General features: G+C 45.8%; 1 protein-coding gene across 1 annotated transcript in view; it reads left to right on the top strand.

The window, feature by feature from the left end:
- Positions 1 to 15,844: 15,844 nt before the first annotated feature.
- Positions 15,845 to 25,319, top strand: part of lgr4 (leucine-rich repeat containing G protein-coupled receptor 4) — a 39,851-nt gene continuing 30,376 nt past the window's right edge. Inside the window, exon 1 of the mRNA XM_076998760.1 lies at positions 15,845 to 16,740. Coding sequence (XP_076854875.1) covers positions 16,508 to 16,740 — 233 coding nt within the window. The 5' untranslated portion in view covers positions 15,845 to 16,507. The remainder of the gene's footprint in view (positions 16,741 to 25,319) is intronic.

The raw sequence follows: 25,319 nt of genomic DNA, 5'->3' as shown, positions 1-25,319 counted from the left end.
AGGTTTTTGTACTAGAAAAACCAGCCCACATTGTGTGTGGCTCTAAGATTCCCTCAGGATATTTCAGAAAAGCAAAAATGCCGGGAGCCATGTTATTTGGCAAATCCCCAAATGAAGAACCGCACACTGAGATATGTTTTAGCTTTAGCGCTAGGCTTAGTGTGGTCTTACGTTGGTCAATAAACAAACCTGATGGAGGGGCTGCTTGGAAGATGAGGTTTATCATTAGCATTTATTATGAATGGTGGATATCAGTGATTCCATCTGGCAGTACAGCGCAAAGCAAGAATTCCACCCCAGCTGAATCAAAGCACAACCAAATCAGCCAGCCAACCCCCCCCCCCCCCCCCCCCCCCATACACACACACACACACACACACACACACACACTCACCACCCCTCCCTCCCTCAGCCCCACCCCTCCCCATAGCCCAGCAGAGCAGGTGACATATTGCCATGGTACGGGTAATTTGGTAATGGCGTCCTGTGTGCCTGAGCGTCAGATTAATTATTAATCAGCCTGATCGAATGGCAGACATGATAAATGGGCTGTCCAATTAGAAGGCACACGTCACCGACGCAACACAGGAGAGGAAACAAAATGAACGAAAAGCAACAAAAATGAAACATGTGGACAGACTGAGAAGTGTTGGGAGTTGCAGAGGGGTGTGCAGTGCACATGGTGCAGGAATCATGTGTGGAGTCACATGCAGGGACAGAGGAGGAGGAGTAAGTTTGACAGCATATTCAGTTACATGCATGCACACGTGAGAGTGTGTGTGTGTGTGTGTGTGTGTGTGTGTGTGTGTGTGTGTGTGTGTGTGTGTGTGTGTGTGTGTGTGTGTGTGATTCAGACAGATGTGGTGTTTTAATGATGCTTGGGACATGAGGTGGCGTCACAGTGTGAACTCCCAGAGCCAGTGGGATCAGCACAGAGTTGCTCTTGAGACTGGAATTAGGAGAATGACGCACAGGCCATAGGTGGGAGGGATTAGGAGGAACGCAGAGAGAGGAAGAGAGGGAGGGAGGTGGAGAGTGAGAGAGGAAGAGAGGGAGGGAGGTAGAGAGTGAGAGAGGAAGAGAGGGAGGGAGGTGGAGAGTGAGAGAGGAAGAGAGGGAGGGAGGTAGAGAGTGAGAGGAAGAGAGGGAGGTAGAGAGAGAGGAAGAGAGGGAGGGAGGTAGAGAGTGAGAGGAAGAGAGGGAGGGAGGTGGAGAGTGAGAGAGGGAGGGAGGGAGGTACAGAGTAAGAGAGAAAGAGGAAGGGAGGGACAGAGAGACGAAGAGAGAGGTAGGGGTACAGAGAGAGAGAGAGAAGAAGAGAGGAAGGCAGGTGCAGAGAGGAAGAGAGGGAAGGAGGTACAGCGTGAGAGGAAGAGAGGGATGGTGGTGGAGAGAGAGCGAGGAAGAGAATGGGAGGTGGAGAGTGAGAGGAAGAGAGGAAATAAGGTGGAGAGAGAGGAAGAGAGAAAGCGAGATGCAGAGAGAGAGGAAGAGAGGTGGAGAGAGAGAGGAAGAGAAAGAGGGAGGTAGAGAGAGAGAGGAAGGTAGAGAGAGAGAGAGGAAGGGAGGTGGAGAGAGGAAAGATGGTGGAGAGAGAGAGGAAGAGAGGAAGGGAGGAGAGACAGTGAGGAAGAGAGGTGGAGAGAGGGAGGTTCAGTGACTGGCACTTGACAAAGAATTCATGACTTTTAAAGATGTGAATAATTGAATGACTTCATCTGCATGTCTGTATGTGTGTGTGTGTACGGTGAAAATGTCAAGAAAGGTTTGAAAACCTGGATTTTTCTTTGGCAATTTGACTCGGTTGACATAATTGTGGTGAACAGCTTCATCCAAATTTCAACAGAATTCCATTAAATATGGGATATATTTAATCACTAGAGATGTGCTCAATGTGAGAAGCATTTCGTAAACACAACTCTCCTCAGCATGGGCAGCATCTGATTACCGGAGATATGTTATGACCATCTGATCTTCAAGCCAGTTCCTGTACTAGGAACACTAGCCCACACTGTATGTGGATCTGGAATTCCCTCGGGATGTGTCACGTAGCACTTGGTAAGGATCTGCCAAAACTGTCACAGGGGACCTCGGCTCTAGTGTGGTGGACTTCACAGGTCCTGCCTTTAATTCCCAAACGCCACCTGCTTGTATAACTGGGAGACCAATCAGAGCAGCACGTGGACTGTGTTGTCAGGTTGAAATGTCTGTTTTTGCCCTGACTGTAACATTGTGGAAAGGATCTGATTGGGTGGGAGGAAATGTGGCAACCATCTGATTGAAATATATCTTCCACGACTCGTAAAACATTCAACTCAACTTCATGCTGAATTAATTTATTCAGCTGCTGAGGGACTGATGCGAACTTGTGTGTGTTTATTTACCAGTACAAAACTGGCTCAAGACCTGTCATTCCTAAACATACCAGTATATACAAGCTTGTTTACTTAACCAGAGGCCTGCTGGAAATGTCTTTGATGAATTAATTGCGAGAGCACTGGATGTGTTGTTATAAAAGTGAAAATGTAGAAGACGTATGGGCTGCTTCATGGTGGCAAGGCAAACATATGAATTACATCTAGATCAAGTCTGGCCTAGAAAGAGATGTAATGTAAATTCGAATCTGATGATGTACTCGGACTGGAATTTCAAGCAATTAGACTCTGGAGGTTTATGTCCTATGGAATACAGCATGTGGACTGCAGATGGCGGGACTGTTTGAACCAAAAAGTCAAACACTTTCTTTTAGCATGGTGACATGGCCACATTTTCTGTGATGATGAGGCTCTGGTCATGCTGCTGGCCCTGCGGAGACATGGGCAGGGCCTTCACGTCTGCGTCTGTACGTGTCTCTTAAGAGTGAGCCTGCGTGAGCTTAACCAGGTCACCCCCCCCCCCCCTCCCCACACACACACACACACACACCCAGCCCTCCCCTACACTAGTGCTGGCCTTCCCTGCACTCAACAGCTATGTGCCAATAGATGAGTCACCAACTCCAAACAGAAACTGTGAGAAAGAGTGAGAGAGAGATAGAGATAGAGAGAGAGTGAGAGTGAAAATAAGAGAGGATGAGAGAGAGGGAGATAAAGTTGTAAGGAAAAGCCAATGACGATTCAGCCGCACAGTATGGTGGAGGAATAGAAGCTTTCTTTGCTATCACAGAGCTCTCCTTCTGTCTGTCTGCCCGTCTCCCTTTCTGTCTCTCTCTCTCTCTCCCCAACTGTGTAACACTGAGAGCACAGCGCTTCAGTGGAGGACTGGCTGCCTTCTACATTAGGTGACGTTGTTGGCGTGTAATAGACAGAGTTTGAAGGTGCTAAACACAGGCTCTTAACAAATTCCAACGGTGCCATCAGATAATTCAGTTGTTCGTAGATAAGGACGATTTAAATCAATGCTTTGTTGTTTACAAAAGCACTGTGACTGTTGTCATTACCAAGTCAAAATGCAACCACAGTGTAACGACGCTGATGTTTGAAATGGGCTAATATCTTCCCAACCACTGTAGAGGCCTTGGAAGAAGTACTAAATTAGTAAGGCCTGTCTGGGGAAATAACGCCATGGCATTATCTGGCAAGAAAGAAACGTGAGAGACCTGAAAGGACTCAGAACAGATTCATTACAAATTGATGGAGCCAGCAACTTTAAATGTAGTTGTGTGGCTCTAAAATCTAATAAAGCCTTACAGAAATATAAAGTAGCTGAAGAAAATAACCCAAGCCGTGTTCACCGGGGAATTGTCTACTTTTAAAACGAATCTTGATGAACTTCACCACTCTCACAGTCAATATTCCGCCCGACGTATTCTGCCTGTTCACCGCCTGTACTCGTACCTCATTTATAATATTTCATAAATCTTGGCCTTTTCGCTTGTGCCGCGTGAGTAAAGTAATGGGAGATGTCCTGCGGGTGGTAGCTTAGCTGTCGTGATGCCTGGCGTTCGCTTTAGCACCGAGCAAATCAACAAGTCTCATACCTACACGCTCGCGCCTGACGCGCCCTGACGCGCGCGCTTAGTCAACCACAGGCCACTTGGTCAAAAGCAGACGCGATCGTGACCCTCGTCGCACACATGACTGTAGAGATTCGCGTAATTCAGCAGTCAGGCTTAATCGTCCTATTGCATTTTAGAATGCAAACTATAAAACTTTTCCATCTGGGAGGACGTTTTCGCAAGGACGTCACAGCTGACTAAACCTTTCTTGCAAGTTTAACCAAATGTCTTAGAATCATACAGAGGATCCGCAGTTAATTTGATAAACTGGATGGACCAATGGAACTCTGATCCCAGAAAATTCGTATTCACAAATGATGTATAAGATACATACCTATACCTGCAATATATCTATATCCGTGTCTATATCTATATGAATATCTACATGCACATCTATAAAGGCTACATATAGGTATAAATCTAACATTTATCATGTTTCACTGTTGAAATTTCACAAATGACATTTGATTTCCAAAGTAATAATAATAATAAATAATTAAGTCATGGCAGTCATGGTCTGGTGGTTAGGGAACTGGTCTTGTGACCATAGGGTCGTGGGTTTGATTCCCAGGCCTGAGGCCATGACTGAGGTGCCCTTGAGCAAGGCACCTAACCCCAACTGCTCCCCGGGCGCCGGGCTAGGGCTGCCCACCGCTCTGGGCACGTGTGCACCACAGCCCCCTAATAATCACGTGTGTGTGTGTGTGTGTGTGTGTGTGTGTGTGTGTTCTAACTGCACAGATGGGTAAAAGCGGAGGACAGATTTCAATTGCATTTACACTTTACACATTTAATATTGTTAAGTCATATTATAGTCATTATTCTTATAGATAAAGCTGTGGTAGCCTCTGTGAGACTGCGGTGATTGAACACAAGGATGCTTTTATTATTTTGTTGTTCGATGCCTCCCTCAGGTGGAGCGCATTGTCCACCAGCAAACACAACACAGAAGTTGCTATGTCATTATGCTTCCCCTTATTTAAGGCTGCTTTTCTTGCATTGCTTTGCCTTCTTTTGTTCTCGTTTATGTTCGGTGTCGTTACTTTCATTAAACACTTCAGTTTGGTACTCCCGTGTTCTTCTCTTACCTTGCTGTCTGCCCGTGACAATCACAAGCTGTTTTATTCTGTGCATTGTCATAAGTCATTTGAAACATTGTGGCGGAGAGAGACAGAATGGACTTCAGTTAGCCTTTTCAAGCTTTAACTAACATTTGGAAAGAATCAAAAGTGAATGAAGACATTTTCTGGCAGCAGGGTGTCCAGTGTCCACATCACCTCACAGGTGTATATTTTTAATATATATATTTTTATATTTTTCATCTCTGGCTGGCTTGTTTTCAGCAGTTTGGAGTCCAAGAGTCCAAGTCTCAGAGGAAGTGAAATGTTTCAGTGTAGAGAGAGTAACAGTTGTTCTGTGTTCAAATGGACTAAAGACCAACATGACAGGCAACTAAGCACCATGGCAACGGAGGAGGTCATGATTCCCAAAGGCATCCTTGGAGCCCAAACTGGCTTAGGTGTTAGTGATGCTACCCCAAAGAAGAGATGTGTTTGTGTGTCTGTGTCCGTCTCTCAGAAGAGAGGTGTTTGTGTCTGTGTTTCAGGCAGAAGAAGAGATGTGTTTGTGTGTCTGTGTCCGTCTCTCAGAAGAGAGGTGTTTGTGTCTGTGTTTCAGGCAGAAGAAGAGATGTGTTTGTGTGTCTGTGTCCGTCTCTCAGAAGAGAGGTGTTTGTGTCTGTGTTTCAGTCAGAAGAAGAGCGGCGTTTGTGTGTCTGTCAGAAGAAGAGAGGTGTTTGTGTGTCTGTGTCTGTCAGAAGAAGAGAGGTGTTTGTGTGTCTGTGTCAGAAGAAGAGAGGTGTTTGTGTCCCTGTGTCTCTGACAGAAGAAGAGAGGTGTTTGTGTGTGTATAAGAAGAAGAGCGGTCTTTGTGTGTCTGTGTCTGTCAGAAGAGAGGTGTTTGTGTGACTGGGTCAGAAGAAGAGAGGTGTTTGTGTGTCTGTGTCAGAAGAAGAGAGGTCTTTGTGTGTCTGTGTCTGTCAGAAGAAGAGAGGTGTTTGTGTGTCTGTGTCAGAAGAAGAGCGGCGTTTGTGTGTCTGTGTCTGTCAGAAGAAGAGAAGTGTTTGTGTGTCTGTGTCAGAAGAAGAGCGGCGTTTGTGTGTCTGTCAGAAGACGAAAGGTGTTTGTGTGTTTGTAAATTTGAAAGCATTCATAATTTTCCCCTTGCTTTCAAGTGCTAAAAATTTAACATTTTTACTAATTCTGTTTAAAACTTGCCACTGCATTAGAATGATTTTTATGTTTAGAATAATGAGTTGGGCATTAACACATTTCTGCATCTCTAATGCGCAGTAAACAAACAATGTTTTTTGTTGTTGTTGAACCAGTGGCCAAACTCACACATTCCAACAGTACAAAGAAACAGCTCATGCCAGGGTGAGTATTCAGAGATGGACTATTGTTTTGGAAAAGCTAAAGGTGCTGGAGTGCAAACATACTGTATTTGCCACATCATGCATGAAAAAGACCAACGCCAAAGGGCCTAAAAATGCGCAACACACACTTTACAGAGAAGCAGGAATTCTATTCATTCAATTTTTTATCTTTTTACATTTTTTTCATTTTGTTTACCTCAGAACTGCTAACATACAGAGGTGTGTTAACCCACACATTACTGACATCTGCTGCTGATAAGAAGTAGGGATGATAATAGAGATAACTGTTCAACATGCCTTGCAGATATGCAGATATGTTTTAAGTCCTTTGAAGCGATCAATAAAGAGTGTTTGCTCATTTGCCACTTTTATGCTACAATACTATACCCCACCATTCCTATTAATTATATATCCTAAGTGTTAAATAAAAAATTCTATAGCACACGTGTCATGACACTTACTACAGACCCAAGGCCGTGTTCTAGATCAATGTTTTTAAATGTTTTAGAATACAATGTAGTACATTTGTTCTGATTAATACATTTGCTGAAGAATCTATGAATAATGCCACTGCACAATTTATTTATGACCCCATTCATAAAGAATATTTTATTGGCAATATGTGGGTTTTTTTGGAGCTACACAAATTTTAATACAAATGTCATTTTGTATAAGATGTCTGCAAGCCCCATACATAAACTTCTCTATGAGGCAATTCCAAGCATTTTTTCTCTTTCTGCCGGCAGTTCTGTTGTGCTGTTTCTACATTCAGTGATAGGAACTGCATACCTGAATGGCACGAATTTGCACTCAGCCGTGGACTTTGCTCCTGAAGGACATTTGGTTTTGGTTTGTTGTTTTTTTTTTTCCTGCATTTGTTTGTATTTCTCCCTCTCCCCATCTTTTGGATTTTTCATTATGGATCCACGCCGGTTGGTGCCAATAGGATGGGAGAGAGAGAGAGAGAGAGAGAGAGAGAGAGAGAGAGAGAGAGAGAGAGAGAGAGAACATAAGAGAAAGCAAGAGAGATTGAGAGAGAGACACGGAGAAAGTAATAGAGGGAGAGAGTGTGTGAGAGAGGTGAGTCATACTCAAACTCAATAGCCTCGTACAGACGCTCTCTGCGCAGAGGGGTGGATGACGTGCTTTCTCTCCGGTTCAGCATCAGCTATGACCATGAAAATCACATTACATGTCCCTGACTCACATGATCTGTAGCTCTTAAAAGCTTCACACCCCTAAGTGATACATCACCAGCTTTCAGATTAAACTGTTGCTTTCCTTTCATTGAGCCTGAAACGTATTCCCTTCCTTCAATCTTGGCAGTCTCTTATACAAATACACACACAAACACACACTCACATACACACACACACACACACACACACACACACACACAAGAAAACACGCACAATCCCGTCAAGCCCAGTTCCTTGTGACCCGGCCCCGAGGACTAGCCTTGACCCATAAAACTTCATTAAATGAAATTACCAATCACAATATGGCATGCACACTAAGAGAGTTGAAAGGCAAAACCAAGCAAAGCAAAGCCATGGCCCTCCTCCTTCAGGCTAGATCACGCTTCTTTCTCCTCTGCCTGTGTGAAGACAGCTCCGGAGTGCCAACAAGCACTCGCTGCTGTTTTCGGTTTTATTTTGTTTCTTTTTTGTCAAGTGTAACACATAGCGCATACCTGATAGTATCAGTGCTCTTTGGCCGATAAATATGAAGACTGCGTTATTTGTCTGGATGTGTGCTCCAGTTGAGGAACCATTATAATCATGATATGAGTGTCAAGACACTCATACTTATGATTTGATATGTTTCTAGGTCTATAGGTCATTCGTATTGTTGTAGCTACAAAAAGCCCAGATGCTCTTCCATTGCAGAACACACTCAGTCACGAACAAAAGTGGACATATTTACAGGGCCGCTTACATTTCCACCGAAGCTGTCTCCTTGTGCCTTCTCAAGCAAGGTATTTTGGGCCTGTGTGTTGCCTGCCATTGCTCCACATTCTGGTTCTGCTTTGCCGAGCAGATCCGCTCCCTGGACAAGAGGAAGAGGAGGCTGTTCTGTGGTTAAGACATACATGTGTGTGTGTGTATATGAGAGAGAGACTACCCTCTTCTCCTTTCTCCCAGCCAGAGTGCCATGTTTGCACCTCTGCAGTGGGCAGCTCTCAGCCGAACAAGTGGGGGGTTAACAAGGCCCTGTGAGGCGCCTGATTGGTAGATCTGGCGTGTAGCTCCCTGCTTCAGGAGGCAATCTGTCCTGTCCTTTTTGTGTTCGCAGGGTCGTGTGTGTGCGTGCGGGGTAGGGGGTTGGCATTTGTGCACACATGTATGTGTGTGTGTGTGTGTGTGTGTGTGTGCGTGTACGAGAGAGGTTTGGGTTGGCTCTTTTGTCCCATCTGTAATAACACTGCTGTCCTGTATTTCTGCTGGCAGAGGACACAGCACATTCATTCCTCTTTTCAAATCTGTTCATTCCAGCAGGACTTAATGTGAAGTTGCCAGGATTTGCATGAGAAAGTTACAGTCTAAGATTAGATTGGAATTAATCCTGCCCTTGTTTTTTTTTATCCCTAAAACCTCAAGTAATAGAAATTCCAATAGCCTTGTCTTCCACGAAGACCCACAAATACGTTCAACAACATCAGGTCCGTTTGTGCTTTTCTGCAATAAATCGCATTCATTGCGTTGCTCATTGCATTACGCCAGGCCATAAATTCCAATGTGCCTTGACGGCTTTCTGTGTGCCTGTGGGGGGGAAGCAATCTGCTTTGGTCCTTATAATCAGTATGCCTAACCAGCACCACAGCGAACTCTTCTGGGGCTCAGGCCCGGTCCTGCTCAGTAATTCAGGAGGCTGGTGCAGCCGAGATGGAGCGTCAATCGTAAATGGAATAATTTCAATCTGACCCGGAGCTGGTCTCGGGTATTACGGAGCATGGTCACCAGGACCGCACCGTGCTTGACTGACAGGGCGGTGTGACCGATGCTTCCCAGAAGCGCCGGTGGACGCCGAGGAGGACGTTTCCCCACTGGGTCGGGTAATTCATGATTCAGATATCTTTCTTTGTTTGCGGTGAAGCCGAGAGTCATCGTGGAGCCATGGAGACGGTGGACGTGTCGGGCAGCACGGTGTCTGGACAGGTAGACGCTTAGGTTGCCCTGCAACAAACCAAACCTGGCATCTTCCAGAAACTGAGCAATCTCTTTTGGAGTGCACTCAGATTGGTGCATTCCCATCACCAGCACGTGTGAAGCCCAGCACAGCTGTCCAGAAGGTCCCAGCATAGGCTGGCCGTCTCTGTGGGCCCCCTCCTCATGATCTAAGTGCTTTAATTCAACAGAGTGGACAATGCAACATTTTCGTGCTTATTTTTGCTGAGATCATCTCTTTCGCTCAGCAGCTGCGGAGTATTTCCGTAGCTCCGTGCCCAACTTCACCCATTTCCAATTATCATCACTCACAAAAAAAATAACCCAGTATCAGCCCCCCCCCCCCCCCCCCCCCCCCCCATACTCGATCGAACACAGACCTGGCTTGCACTCCGTACAATCTGCAGCCATGTCTGATCCTCATGGTTCAAGGGGAAATTGTTCCAGCCACACGAGGGTCTTGGATGAGTCGAACCATCCAGTCATCACCCTGGCAACCAAGGCAGAACTGGTGCACCGAATGTCAGTTTCCTTCGATAAAAAAAAAAAAAAAGAAGAAGAAAGAACCCCCCCCCCCTCCCCCCTTGTCTTTTCATCATTTGTGTGACAGTGACGGTCATCGCTGGCAGCCGGCCCACCGCTGAACTTTGTTTGGATGCTAGTACATTTCGAGTCACTGTTTTTTTCTCCCTGACAACTGGGTCCAAAGTGCAATTGTGGGGGACAGAGTGATATTAATTGCTGAGTGAGACATGCATCATGTGAACGACAAGTTCTCAGCAGTGACAGGAGACGCTCAATGCCTTCATTCAGAGCGCCCTGGCGAAGGAGCAGCAGAAACAGAAGGGAAGATGGCCACAGTGCCTGGAGGGTATTTACGTAATGTTGACTGTGCAATGCGACAAGTGTTCTCCGGTCTCCTGCTTTCACGGTCATCTTCCTCCCCTTTGAAACTATTAATTGCGCAAATCTGAAAGATGCACTTGTCTTTTTCACGATTGTCCATGTCTCTCTCCCTCCACCTTCCCTCCCACCCCAATTCCCCAACACTCGCACTTCTGATGACTAGTTGACAGCACAGTAACAGCATTGTGAGAATATATGGCATAAACTGACTGTCCTGCATCTCATCTATTGACTTTTGTGTGTGGTTTGCTGTGAAGGGCAGTCAAACCAGAAAGGGCGTTGAGCACCACCTGCTGGTGAAGACTCAGAGCCCCCTGTCACTCCGCGAGCTTTCATTGTTTCACCCAGCTGAACACTGATTGCATTTGACAACCTTCTTTCAATCCCATCATAAATATTCACTGAATATTCACTTGTGCCAAGATTAATCCAGTTGATAAAAATGGATAAATAAAGCAATAATTAAATAAACATTGGGTTTGGTGAGACCAGAAATGGTGTAAAACCTGCAACTTCATGATGCCATATCAGTCACTCTGGTGGGCAGTTCTGACCTCCTAGTGTACATCCCCGGACAGCTACAAGCCTAGCTTTCAACACCTTTGCTTTTTTTCATGATCACTGAAACTGATCTCAGACCAATTTGTAACCTTGGAAAATAACATTGCCTGGACATGTACCCTCAATGTCATGTCATTAGCAAGTCTTTTTGATGTATGAAGTAACAGATATGTGAGAGTTTGGCAATTAGTGAATGTCTATATTTGAATTTGTTATTTATGTACAGTTATATAACATCTTAATTTAGTAACCTAAACTCCAAAAGGGCCATTAAAACCCTGTATGAATTACCACTGTTTGTAAGAATTCATCTGCTGGCTTACTGGGAGAATAAAATCAAACCACGAGAGTACTGCCTATAATCATCTCGGATTTATTTGTGATCACTGTGGCTTAAAAACACTAAACTATTCCCATGACACCCCCATCCCCCCCCCCCCCCCCCCTCAACCCAACACACACACACAAAACTAAAAAATAATATTTAAAACATTAATTATTTTTTAAACAGGTTTCTTTCTTTCGTAGCACGGAAACTGTGACGATTCTGGTTTCCTCAGCCGTCTGCTGCGACTGGGCTGGGAGGAGAAGTTATCCGGCCGAGCCCGGACGGATGAGGTGGAGGCAACTGCGATGAGTCAACCTCGGTGGGGCTGGATAACGAGGATTAAATGGCGGGAAGGAGGGTGTGGAGAGAGTTGTCTGACGCGCGCGCAGCGTGACGCGCTAGGAGAGGTTTTATTTCCCGATCTGATTACTGTCGATCAGAACAGACAGATAGAGGGAAGGGCACGCGAGCGAGCGCGCGCGCGAGCAAGAGGGGGGGGGGGGGGGGGGGGGGTGAGCGAGAGTGTTCAATATTAAGCTATTAGCCAGGCTATACGTTACAATAGTTTTATTGCCATCTGAGTGCGGTTTATGGTACTGTGCGAATAGTATGTTTGAATGTATGTGCCGAAACTGAGTGTACGACTGCATATGTGTACGGCAGGGGCGCAGATGGCACTGGGGACGGGGGGGGGGGGGACATGTCCCCTCCAGATTTATATTGACCCCATCCGAAATCTAGCATCTACAAGCATAAACGTATATCTTGTACAGCTTGGTCCCCCTCACTTCAGAATTTCCATCTGCGCTGATGGTGTACGGCATTTATTCATTTCGTTTTCAACCTTTTTTAACCTCTCACAAACACACACTGCTCATTCTGGCCAACGGCAGATATTCCTTACACCATGACTAAGAATGGTACTCTCAGCTTGTTCCGGGCTGTCCTTTCATCGCCACAACGCTCCCTCTAGGCAGCAACTAACACGGGAAAGCGCCCCGAACAAATCCCAGATTTGTCATGATTGCCGGTTGCCAGTGGCAGGCGCACTCGTAGCGGTTTGTGGTTGGGTGTGGTTAGGACACAGGCTCGGCGCCAGGGCCCTATGGTGCTGCTGGGGGCCCGTCTGCCCTGGGACGAGTAAAGCCGTGGGGCCCGTAATTAGTGATGTGTTCAGGTCCCCGCCGTTAGTGTTTCTGGACTCGTCACGGTTTTCTCTGCTCCCCACGTTTGGAACCGCGGCCCTTGTCCTTTTCACTCCGGGGTAAAGTGGAAGTCTCATACAGCTTTATCAAGAGCTGTTGTCTCACTGTGTGTGTGTGTGTGTGTGTGTGTGTGTGTGTGTGTGTGTCTGTCTGTCTATCTATCTATCTACAAAGCACGTTTTTAATACCACAACAAATTTAATCAGTTATACCATTCACCCTTCGATGCAGTGCTGTACACTGACGTGTGGCGTTTCTCTCTGTTAAGTGACGTGTGGTGTATTTCTCTGTTAACTGACGTGGCGTTTCTCTCTGTTAACTGACGTGTGGCGTATTTCTCTGTTAACTGACGTGGCGTTTCTCTCTGTTAACTGACCTGTGGCGTTTCTCTCTGTTAACTGACGTGTGGCGTATTTCTGTTAACTGACGTGGCGTTTCTCTCTGTTAACTGACCTGTGGCGTTTCTCTCTGTACACTGACGTGGCGTTTCTCCCTGTTAACTGACCTGTGGCGTTTCTCTGTTAACTGACGTGTGGCGTTTCTCTGTTGACTGACGTGACGTTTCTCTCTGTTAACTGACCTGTGGCGTTTCTCTCTGTTAATTGACGTGACGTTTATCTCCTTTAACTGACGTGTGGCGTTTCTCTCTGTATACTGACATGTGGCGCATCTCTGCTTCCGCGCATCATCCACTGCATGGCGCTCTTTCCGCACTTGTTAAACCGCGTTAGAGCCGCCACCCCTCCCCCACGTATGAAATAACGACTTTCTCCTGCAGATGGCAGTATCAGCATTTCTAGAGAGCCTGTCTATCCCTCCTCCCCCACCCCGTCTCAAATCACACGCACAAGTACAAACTAACATAAAATTAGGCGCGCTTTCCATAATCTACATTGTGGCATAAACGATTAAAAATTGTATTAGAAATTATTAGAAATTATTAGAAATCAGTGGTTCCACTTTATTAGCAACACATATATCTACAACCTAACATACAGCCCACCAATGCTCATGCAGAATTATTGTCAGCTTTTTTGTCCTTTGACAACAAAACCCTTTTTGGCTGGATAATATGGGGTGGCAGACTAATGCTCTCACATTTACATCTGCACTGGCCCCGCAAGCAGCTCCCACCTCCATGGTAGTGCCACTACTACAGGTTTGCTGGACACATTCAACAGTGGACATGTGGTCAGCAACTGACCACTAATTAAAGGACAAGGAGTTGGCTGAAAAAAATGTGAATGTCATGTGTACAGGGGTGTGTGTTTCTAATAAAGGAATCAGATTAGTGCAAGAGTTTGATCATCACACTCTGTTCACAGGTGTGTTTGTCTTCAGACCGGTGGAACAGTTATGTGTAGTATTTAGATTTCATGTCTTCATTAAGACTACGGAAAATGTATTTTTTCTGGGTCTGTTACTTTTTTCTTGTCCATTAAAATACATCTATCAAATAAAGAGAAGAAAATGTTTTCTTACAATGAGTAATAAGAATTATATTTCAAGCATTTTCTTGGGTACCTGCTGCAATAGTGAATGAGTTACTTGGGTCTTTTTGTCCTCTGTCTGTGAATACTTCACTCACTGCTCTGTTTAGTGATCAAACCACATTGAATTGCCCAGTGTGAGTCCTAGTTTCTCAAATCAGATTGATTGGGCTTATCTGCTGTTATTGGCCCATCGAAAACCAGGTTGGAATATAGTTTTTCCTGTGACTGATTCTTAATTCGACTCATCCCAACCCCTGTCCCTCTGACACACACACACACACACACACACACACGAGAGAGAGAGAGAGAGAGAGAGAGAGAGAGAGAGAGAGAGAGAGAGAGAGAGAGAGAGAGAGAGGGAGCTTTAATAAAACTGCTTTGATAGTTCAGTGTCTGTTTGCAGGGTATGTCATGGGGTGGGGGGTGGTTGATATGTGACATTCAGATGTGTTCTCTTTAAGGTCCTGTCCTTTTTGGGCATCTGTCATAACAAGTTGCACAAGTGCCTTTTCAATGCCCCCACCCCCTCCACTCCCCCTCTATGCCTGCTTATGCAAATTGCATTTGCATGAAAATCCATTGCCTTGTGGCCCTTCCTGTCCTGCGGAAGGCTTGGCAATTTATGAGGCCTTGGTCACCAGGGCGACCGATTGGTTCAGCTTAATGGTAAAAAGCAGCAGTGCTGTCATTGCTGTTGGAGCTGACGAGTAACACATGTCTGTTTTAATATCTTAACTGAGTGCATCACATATCATTATGTGGACCATAAATTAAATAATGTGATGAAAGGTTTGGAGGAAATTGGAGTGGCACCATGAAGTCTACCAATCTGAGCAAATAATTTTTATATAACTGCTATTGGGGAACCTTCTGGAAAGATTAACCTCCTCTTTGAACGAATCTCAAAAGCAATGTCAATGCTTCACTCATCCAGTCACATAAGGCCACTTAAAGTGCTTGTGTATGGTAAGACCTGGCATTAAAATGCACTGCAAAATAGCATAGTCAATGCAATATGATAATAGAGGCACAGTGTGTAATAGTGGAAGATAAGGTGGAGCTGTGAAGTCTAGACCACTGTGCCTCAAACAGCAAACATTAGTAAGTTCAGATAAACCCAACACCAGCAGAGCAGTGTGCTCTACTGAGGTGACATATATGGAAGATTTTACAGCTAAGAGCCTAGCTGGCCAAACATTAATCTCTCTCTCTCTCTCTCTCTCTCTCTCTCTCTCTCTCTCTCTCTCTCTCTCTCTCTCTCTCTCTCTCTCTCTGTGGCATGTCCGCTTGCAAGTCAAACTTAATCCCTGGAGGAGTGGGGGGGGGGGGGGGGGTATATGTGATTATTCACATATTTGTAAAACCTACTTCATGGTTTATGAACTTTTACAAAGATAGCAAAAACAAAACTGGGGACCTTAATTGAAAGCATATCAAAAGCATTTTCTGTTAGTTACCACATATAAAATTTAATCATGTCACATTATTTTAAATGAAGGCAACAGCCCATAAACAATGACCTACCTAAACAAAGCTTCAGATACATATACAGATACAGTACGCTTAATGGAGTACTTCTCTATGTATTTCTATATAAGAAGTACTTATATAACTGTTTAAATTTGCCTAGGTTTGTATTGCATGAAAACAATGGTGAAACTCATGCTTAATAGGTAACTATACAGGATAGGCAGAGTAGAGCTATAGTAATTATAGACACTGATAGCTGATAAACTTCATTCGTCTAGAACGATGTACAAGGTTGACAAGCCATTCATATGTAGGTTGCTATTAGCATATTCAGCAGCTTGCTTCACTGGCCGTCCTGCAGTGGTTTGCAGCGAGGGAACGAACGGGCTGGAGTCGCGCGCGGTGGCGGAGCCAGGGGAGGATACGAGACAAACGGCGGAGAGCTGCCCGTGTTCGCCTTACACGAAACTAACCTGGGCAAAGACGGCGAAAATACCGAGGTCGTTGTTGTTTTATTATTCTGACCTTCGGCGAACATTCAAGAATAACGGCACGAGCTGGAGTTGTGTTTTAGGGGAGAAACAAAACGGGGGGGGGTGGGTGGGGGGGGACGAAAGGTGTTTATTTGTTTTGGTGTTGCCTGGGGGTGCTAGGCAAACACACTCGGTGCGGTATGAACGCTGCCTGGCCCTGCTTACTTATCTTGTAGGTACGCGCACTCGTTCCAACGGCGCTGCTTGAGTATTAGGTAGAACATGCATATCTTTTGGGGGCACCGATAAACAAAGAGACGTTTTGTAGCCCGACGCTTGCCCGTTAACTAGCCAATAGATCGGCTTCTTCCGATCAAAACAGTCTACTTGATCAAGTCGGTAAAGTCACCCAAGGCACCGAGATCGCCTCCGTGTCGAGGTGAAGAATCTACTTTTACACGATCTGGAGGCAGATGCATCAGGGTGGTATTCGGATCTCCTTGAAAAAGACGACCATGCTCTTGCTGGTCATCCGATTTTGTGTGCTGGGATTGTGCATATTACGACATGGTGCTGCCGGACAAGGACAGTCCAGTCCGGGTGCGTGCTCGCCCCTGTGCCGCTGCGACGAAGACAGAGGTGTGGATTGCTCCGGGAAGGGACTGAGCGCCGTTCCGACGGGATTGAGCGCATTCACGTATTATCTGTAAGTAATCGTATATATCTCTTATTAACAAGAACGAAGTTTAAAGCCAGAGTCTCGTTGCATGTGCAGTGGTACATCAGAGTGGTTTCACAGCCTGGATGATGGGAAGAGGAGGAAAGGTAAAGTTTTACACACTAGCAGAAAGACTGTGGGAACTGGTAGCAGAGTCAGAGGGGCTCTTTGAAAACAACCGAGTCATGCGTTTAGCTACATAATCCCTCTGTATGTAGCAAACATGACACATTTCAATCGCAGAAGCATTTCAGAAATCTTTCCATTATGTATATAGGTCATGCGAAGGTATCGGGTAGGCTGCTTGTCACCAAGACCAGAAAGACGTAGTTTCGAAGTTTTTATTTACGTGGTTTTAAAGGTGCTCACGCTTAATTCTTTCTTTGTTTCTTTCTTTCTTCATGCGACTTTCAAAACCAAGTACTTTAATTGAAAGTCCTTTCCCCAGTTGCCCGGCCAGTGTCCAGTGCATGGCGTGTCATATTTTGTGACATGACTATTGTTTGCATGGGACAGAACTAGAACAAGTGAGTTTTCGGGCCAGTAACCATCTTAGCAGCCCCTTCCCTCAGCAGAACAGTGCCAAGAGGGGTATCGTGTAGAATGCAATACTCTTTCAATACTATATTATTAAACACCTCTCAGACAGGCTGACGAACTTCTGAACTTTTACGTTAAAAGAGTTTCATGTGCCTCTGACTTTGATTTCAGTATACTTTTCCCAGTTTATTTCATTTCATAATTGCACACACCTGTACAGATGTTGAAATGATTGGTGTTCGGCTAGGTTATTCTTATGTTATAAAATGTCTGTTAGTACTGCATATCAGTTAGTACTGCATATTGTGGGACTTCATAACTTACATTATAAACTGTACTTTCATATCTGTAGTAAGACCTTTATTAATTAAACTTTGACACGTTTCACAATGCTCCTGGTTCCCGACCCCCCTGTTTTTAAAGATGAGTTAGAATACCATTAAGCCATCTGAAAGACAGCAGTATGACCTATCAAACGTTACAGCCAATGGCCGATTCCGCCCGCACTCATGCACGTGTCTCAGTGGAGCGTTGCCACCAGCCATGAGGTTCTGCTCTGCGTCCAGCTGGGCGTGCACCGCTTGACGCTCACCTCCGGCCCACGTCAGCACACCGATCACTGATCAGAGACCTGTCCTCTACCGTCGCCACCCTCCTCTTTCCCGCCACACCGGGTAACCTCGAAAGCAGCCTGGTAGCCATCTGGAAAGTGGTTTGCCAAGCAATGGCATGTAAGCCAAGGCCAAGCTTGGTCCAGTGATAAAAGGCCAGAAATAATGCCCGAGGGTTAACGCTCACCATGACGGTGGCCATCTTAGATGCGTGATGTGCTAAAGTTGTGCTGTGGTGCATCCTGATAACTCACTCGTACATTACCTGCTCAGTGATGTAGTGGCTCAGATGAATATGGCAGGTTTGGCCATTATTTGCTTCTTGGTGCTTCTTTAAAACCTGTAGTGATGACTACGTATGACTAATGGTTGCGTTGCCTTAATGTTTATTATGAAGTATGATTGGGGTTAGGTCTAACCCTTTAGGCACATAGACCTGGTCATAAGGAACTCACAGGTAAAGAACAGTCTGCATTGTTTTTTCTGTAATCAAAAGCCTAAGTTTAAAGCCAGAACTGCTGAACTGTGTTCAGCGTTGAGTGGTATTGAATGAGACATGGTTCCTACTGTCAGTTCATGCCACCCATGTTTCTCCCACCCAGGGCTGAAAGGACACAGTGTTGTATTGTGGCAGCAACTTAAAACAAAGTTTTTTTTTGTCTTTTATGATCTTCCAGACCCTTCCAGAAGGTTTGAAAGTGTGCTGTAGCACCTCGTGAAGGTCTTGGATGCTAAACACAATGCAGTGCGCTATGCTTATAAATTCTGTAGATATACTTTGTTTTTTGAAACTGGAGCCAAAATCATATGTTCAGTTAGTGACTTTACTAAAGTACAGATTCCTTCCTCAGCAGACAGGATACAGCATGTTGGCTGCCACCATATGGACAAGTATATTGCTTTTTGACTGATAAAACATGCTTGGCTAGTATCTCCTCCTCCTTCAGAACGTTTCTGACAACAAGAAGAAAAACAACAGCTACAACAGCAACAAATAAAGGGCCCTGTAGGCCCCGCCCCCCACGTATGGCCGTAGTAGCGTAGCACTAGGAAGCAGAGGTCTGGCCAAAAACCTCGCGAGCATTACAGAAGCAGCCTGGCAGGCCGTCCGCTCGTTAGCGAGTGCCAGTCACGGCATGAAGGGCAGACGTGTGACGGGCTGAGGACCACGTTGGCACCGCGACAACCCACCCCTCCCCCCTAATCCCTCCCTCCCTCCCGGCTCCACACGCCTTATTGCTCTGCTGGTATTTATTTATGTAATTGATGATGGCAGGGCAGCTCTCTGCCGACCCCCTCCATCCCCGCCAGGTCACCAGCCACTACCGGCAAACGTCTGGCTGTTCCTGCCCGACAAACGAGAGAATGTGCGGAGAGAGAAGTGGAGGAGTGAGCAGAGAGGAGGAGAGGGACCAGGAGTGAGTGTTAGGCAATGGCATGCACGCAAAAAAGGCAAAGGGAGGGTGTGTGTGTGTGTGTGTGTGTGTGTGTGTGGGACCTGGCCTGAGCGTGGAAGGTTCTGGTTGATCATTGCTTCTCCTGGTGTAGATAGCAGGTCTGAGGCTTGTGTGCTTAATAAAGTTGGCATGGGCCAGCAGGTTGCGCAACGGCCCGGGTTAATGTTCCACTGGACGGGCGAGGCAGCACAGCGCCGCCTTAAAGGAGCAATCTGGCGAGGCAGGAGGCATGGCGGGAAGCGCGCCTTCACCTTGACCTTGACTTTACTACGCGGCTGAATGGAACGCCCAATCAAAATAGCTACTAACGTATTTTATAATGCCGGTGAGACCTGCCCCTCACAGCTCACACAAGGTTCGCTTTGTATATGCTGTTGTATTGGCGATTGTCTAGATTTTGTATCATTAACAGAGTTGCACAGAGTTGCAGTTTTCCAAGAAGATTAGTGGTATTAAGTATGGTTAGAAATACACACACACACACACACACACACACACACACACACACACACACACACACACACACACACACACACACACACGAATTATGCTTTTCTCTTACTAATTAGAAAACTAATTAGAACCTGTTCCATCTTTTCTCTCCCATCCAACATAGACTGCCTGCCTGTGTAAATTAGTGTATGTGTGTGTGTGTGTGTGAATGCACACACAGCAGGGACAACCCCCTCAGCAGTCTGTCCATGCGCCATTAGCAGACCCTTGTCTCAGGTTCAGTTGAGCGTCTCCTCATCGAGAGTCAGGAATGCACCTTTGTGTCCCCTTTACCCAAGCGGAGGTGCTGGTCTGCCCTGGAGGCGTGGGTGGAGTGGCCCCGCCATCTACTCCCCCCAGGGCGGCCAGACGGAACCGGCCTTGGCCCACCCCCCCCCGCCTCACCCCCGGCCGTCCCGCATGCTCCATGAACTATTGGACAAAAGGGTGCTTGTGCGGGGAACCGGAACCGGAAAAGTGCCAGCACTGTCTCGACTTTCGTTACTGCCACCAGCTGGGATTGGAACAGGACTGTAAGTCATTGGCGTGTGTTAAGAAGAGTCTGCAGTTATAGTTATAGTTACAGCAGAGCGGAGTTAGGAACGGTTATGGTTATGGTTATGCTCTATTGATCCCTTGAAGGAAATGTTGAACTGGAAATGGGGCTTGGAGTGGTAACTGTGCAGCATATCTTCCCAATCTGAAGAGTTATGGCCCATCCGGACCACGTCTCTAATAGATGCTGCATTCCAGATGATGCGTTTTAGAACATTCTAGATTTTTATCCCAGGCTTTTAGAACTTTGTGACTACAGAGAACATTTTCTTGCTACTGAAAGTTTAGTGGTTTTGCAACTAGTGTGCTCCCCTACATGTCCTTCTCTCACTCCTGGTCACTCCTCTCTCACACCTGGTCACCCCATCTCACTCCTGGCTACCCCTCTCTCACTCCTGGTCACTCCTCTCACTCCCAGGCACATTTTCCCTCACACCAAGCCTTGTTTTTTGTGTTCCCTCCTGCTGACAGTATAAAGAGTTAAGGTGAATTTCAACACACACATAAGATGATTTACACACATACATACCTTAAGCATTGTTGCCAGGTAATTATGTTTGAAGTGTTGACCTTGAATTTATTTTCACACTGTAAAACAATTGAGTTTACATCGGCTGATTATGGAAAATGATTGCTAGTCTCATTTGAGTCACACCAACTGTGTTTTACATTCATGTACTATTCTCCATGTTTCACAATCGTGCACTATTCTCCACGTTTCACATTTGTGCACCATTCTGCGTGTTTCACATTCGTGCTCTATTCTCTGTGTTTCACATTCTTCTGTGTTTCCTCATTTCTTTTCTTTTTTTTTGCATTTTGTTAGTGTCTTGAGTGCCATGTTTTTAAATGATCTAATGTTTTCCCCATACATCCCCCAACAGCTTAAAGTGACAGGCACATTCTTCCAGTGAAAAAAGATAAAAAAGTATTTTGTTGAATTTACAGAAGTGCTTTACTTCTTCCTTGGTCATGATCCCCTTTGACATCAGCAGCACTGCCAGTGTAATGTAGATTTTATTTACAAAACAGGTAAAACAGGTAATTTAATAAACTGTATTGTAACTTTTTGGACAATTGGAGGAAAAACAGAGAAAATGTGGTTGTGTTTGAAAGATATGATTGTACAGAAAGAATTTCAAATATGAACAATGCATTGTGAACAGAGAAATGACGCAGCAGAATTTCAAATCTTTATATATAAGTATATATAATCTCTCATGCTTTCTTTAATATGTACTTATCTCATTGTATGACATATTTCAAGAGTCGTTTTTGTATTTTACAACATTTGTTTTTCTCTTAGCAAGTCTGATAACAGCCCTCCAAACCTGGCACACTGGTGTTATTTAGACCGTCTACATGATAAGCGTAATCTTTTGAAATTCTTACTGGTAGTTAACTGGCCAACTGCTAACCTTTAGCTTTACCTGCTAACCTTAAGCTCATTTGGGTCAACTGCATGGAGTGATTGAAGTCCCTCTACAAACACGGTTGCACAAGGATATTATTGTAGCGATGTAAAAGTAAACGTCCAACCCAGTGCTGATAACGATCAAGCAATCTGCAGGATTATTGTCCACTTGTTTAAGACGCATAGCAACCAGAGTCATATCAACCATAACGACTCATCTCTGCGCCCACTGACATCCGTAGAATTTTAAGTTAATACTTTTTTCCTTGCTTTGCCTAAAAAAACTTCCAGTGGGGGCGCTATTGTCCTCCTGGGTTTTTCCTGCTGAGTTGGGGTCATTGTGGCTGCCTGAGTTTCTGTCATTGTCATGCAGCTTCCCTCTTTACCTAAAGGACAGAAGTTTGTTGTGTTTTTTGTTATTATTTATTTATTTATTATTTTTTGCAAGGAGTTTGAGAATAATGGAAGATGTTGGGGACACGGAGCAGGTGGTTGGGCATGTGTGCGGTGGTTAAGTGGATGTGCGGGTGAGCCGCTGGGTGGAGCCAATGGGGTAGTGTGGCGTTGGGCAGGGGTGCGTGCGGCCAGGGGTGCGTGCGGTTGGGCATACGGGCAGCTCCCACCTCCCTCAGACAGTAAATGCAGCGCTTCATTAAAGGGCAAAATGACAGTCATCGGAGGCGGAAATGTCTTTTTAGCTAGCACGGTTGAGTGATCACTGATTAGTGCTTAGTGGCGTTGCTTGCTGGGGACACGGTCCAAACAGTCCCTGAGGATGTGGATTTGAATCCCAATCCTGTGTGTGTGTGTGTGTGTGTGTGTGTGTGTGTGTGTGTGTGTGTGTATGTGTGTATACAGTGGAAGGCCTTGTTTTTGGGTGGTGGTGGTGGTGGTCTTCACTTCCGAACTTTTAGTAAGGCAGTGTTTAATGTGGCATCTCTTCCCTTCCTGCACAAGCATACGTGTGTGTGTGTGTGTGTGTGTGTGTGTATGTGTGTGTGGTCATGCATGGTGCCACTTGTCTGGCATTTCCTGTCTACCCACCAGGGGTGACCCCTGGTGACCTCCAGTCATGAAGTTGTTATCACATCATGGTCCTGTCACGAAACCCATGGTCCTGCCTATTTAACCCAAATCCGCTCCCAAGACCCTTCACATCATGTTTGTATGTCTGCGTGTGTGAGTGAGAGAGAGAAAGAGAGAGTGAGTGTTGAATTTATTTAAACTGAACTGAAAGGCGCATTATATTGAGAGCATAGTTAAATAAACAGTTTCTCAGTTCATGGTTTTCCAGTTTGGCTCACTCACCTCAGGGCCCACACTGGCCTCCAGTCACTGGTGAGGCCTTCATCCCTCCTCATTCCTGATCTCCCTCCAGACGACCCTAACCTGCTCATTCAGGGTGGCATTTTGAGGTGGACTGCAACGGGCGTCAGGTCGAAAACGTTTTATCAGCATTCATTAAGAATATTGTTTCAATGAAGGCATTTATCTGAGTGAAGGGTACAATATACAACTTAAATTGTGCATGGAACAAATACATGAAAAATTTCAACGTAATAGGAATGTAAGTGCATTTTGAGCCCGTAAAATGAACTGTTTCCCTTTAAATTAGACGCTTTGAGCAACTGTAGGACAGGACACTCGAGTTAGCTTTTCTTCCCCCTTATTCTACTCTTGAGAGAGAGAGAGAGAGAGAGAGAGAGAGAGAGAGAGAGTTCTGGGACATACAGAAGTAGAGGGAGGGTTATATGATTATTTAGCACTGATCAATTGTAAATAGTGTTGTTGTGTCCCAGCCGTGTTGCCATGGCAGTTAATGAGGTTGTTGAGTGTAAGCTTCCTGGTGGCGTGGTGAGAAGAACCAGCCGGTGCATTAGAAGAAGTCTGTGTCCCATCATGTCCTCTTTTCCAGCCACGAGACAGCCCATGGTCAGAGAGATGGACGGGGGAGAGGGGAAGGCCTAGAGAGACCAGGAGAACACAGGACAGGAGATGAGCTGTACAGAATAATAAACAGTGGGACGAACAGAAAAAGCTGCAAGACACACACACTCCCCGACACACACACACACAGACTTGCGCACACACGCACGTACATGTAAATAGGTGCAGCCAGCCACAGACAGGTCTCTGCATACACACACTGACAGGAAGGTGGCAAGCCTGCCTGGTCCTGCTGGAATGTGAAAGGGTTTGCCAGCGGGCGGGGCTTTGTTTGGGTTCCCTTCCCACCGTCTGTCCGTCCGAGCCGGCTTACCTCTCCTGGGGGAGAGACACGCAGAGGCCAGCGGGGTCGCTCGCACACGCTCAGACCGACTAGCACTGGGTTGTCCTCAGAAGGTTAGCGCTAGGAAGGGGAAGCAAGCTTAGCTTAGCTTGTAGCGGCAGAGCACCTGAGGACCCTTTACTGATGGGTGTCTTTCTCACTGGGATGATGGTGGAGTTTCTTGTTTGGCAGTGGTATGAGGAAGGGGCAGTGGAGAGAATGAAATCAAGTGTGACGCAACAGCAATGTGTTTGAAACGAATAACACAGACAGGCTGCAGGACAAGAAGAAAACAGGATTTCTTCTGCAGGCAGCTGTGTATCATGTACCTGTTTGGTTCTGCGTGCCCCAAAGACTCCCAGGCTGGGCTGAAGGCAGGCGGGTCACAGCCCCGTCACCCGGCTGCTTTGCCCATGGCTGGCTTTTTATAGGCATGTTAATTCCCCATGTAACACATGTCAGTGATTGGTGTTCATGACCCAGCGTCAAGAACCTGTCTTTTAAACGCTGGAGCAAGCACTGCGCCAGAACCTCTGTGTGTGTGTGTGTGTGTGTGTGTGTGTGTGTGTGTGTGTGTGTGTGTGTGTGTGTGTGCGCGCGAGTGCCAGGTAGACACACATCATTTTGACTAATAATGGTTTTATGCTACTTTATAGTAAACCTGCTAAACCTGTTTGATTTATATGTTATTTTAACCATGCGCATTCTCATTAGATTTTTTTTATCAAAGATACAATCCCAAGCCTCTGTTTTGGAAGAGGTGAAATATTTATCATTTTGTATTTTTTGTAACACTTATTCTAAAGTTGTGATCTTTTAAGCTAAGACAGAATCAACCATTTCTTTTGCACTTCTCTCTTAAGGGGCTTGGAGCTCAGCTAGCTTTCTGGATGTATGTTTTAGCAGAAATGTGCCTGGAGAAAGAGTAGGCAGACATGGGGAGAAGGGGGGGGGGGGTTCTCTGCAGGCCCACCTGCACAGCGTCTGTGTGTGTCTGTGTGTGTGTCTGTGTGTGTGTCTGTGTGTGTTTATGACACTTGTGTCAGGTGGCGGTGTGTCTGGCCTTGTACGTAATCTCCATTAAGATACAGTATCTCTGCAGCCTGAACTCTGGCAGTGTGTGGCTGTGTGTGTATCTTGTGAGAATGTGTGTGTGTCTGGCTGCATGTGTGTGTGCGCGCGTGTGTGTCTTCATGCATGTGTGGGACTGAAGTGCCTCCTCGGACCAG

This window comes from Brachyhypopomus gauderio, chromosome 1 (assembly GCF_052324685.1).
Source record: "Brachyhypopomus gauderio isolate BG-103 chromosome 1, BGAUD_0.2, whole genome shotgun sequence".
Lineage (NCBI taxonomy): Eukaryota > Metazoa > Chordata > Actinopteri > Gymnotiformes > Hypopomidae > Brachyhypopomus > Brachyhypopomus gauderio.
The sequence above is the reverse complement of the archived record's forward strand: the minus strand, read 5'-3'. Positions and strand labels throughout refer to the sequence as shown.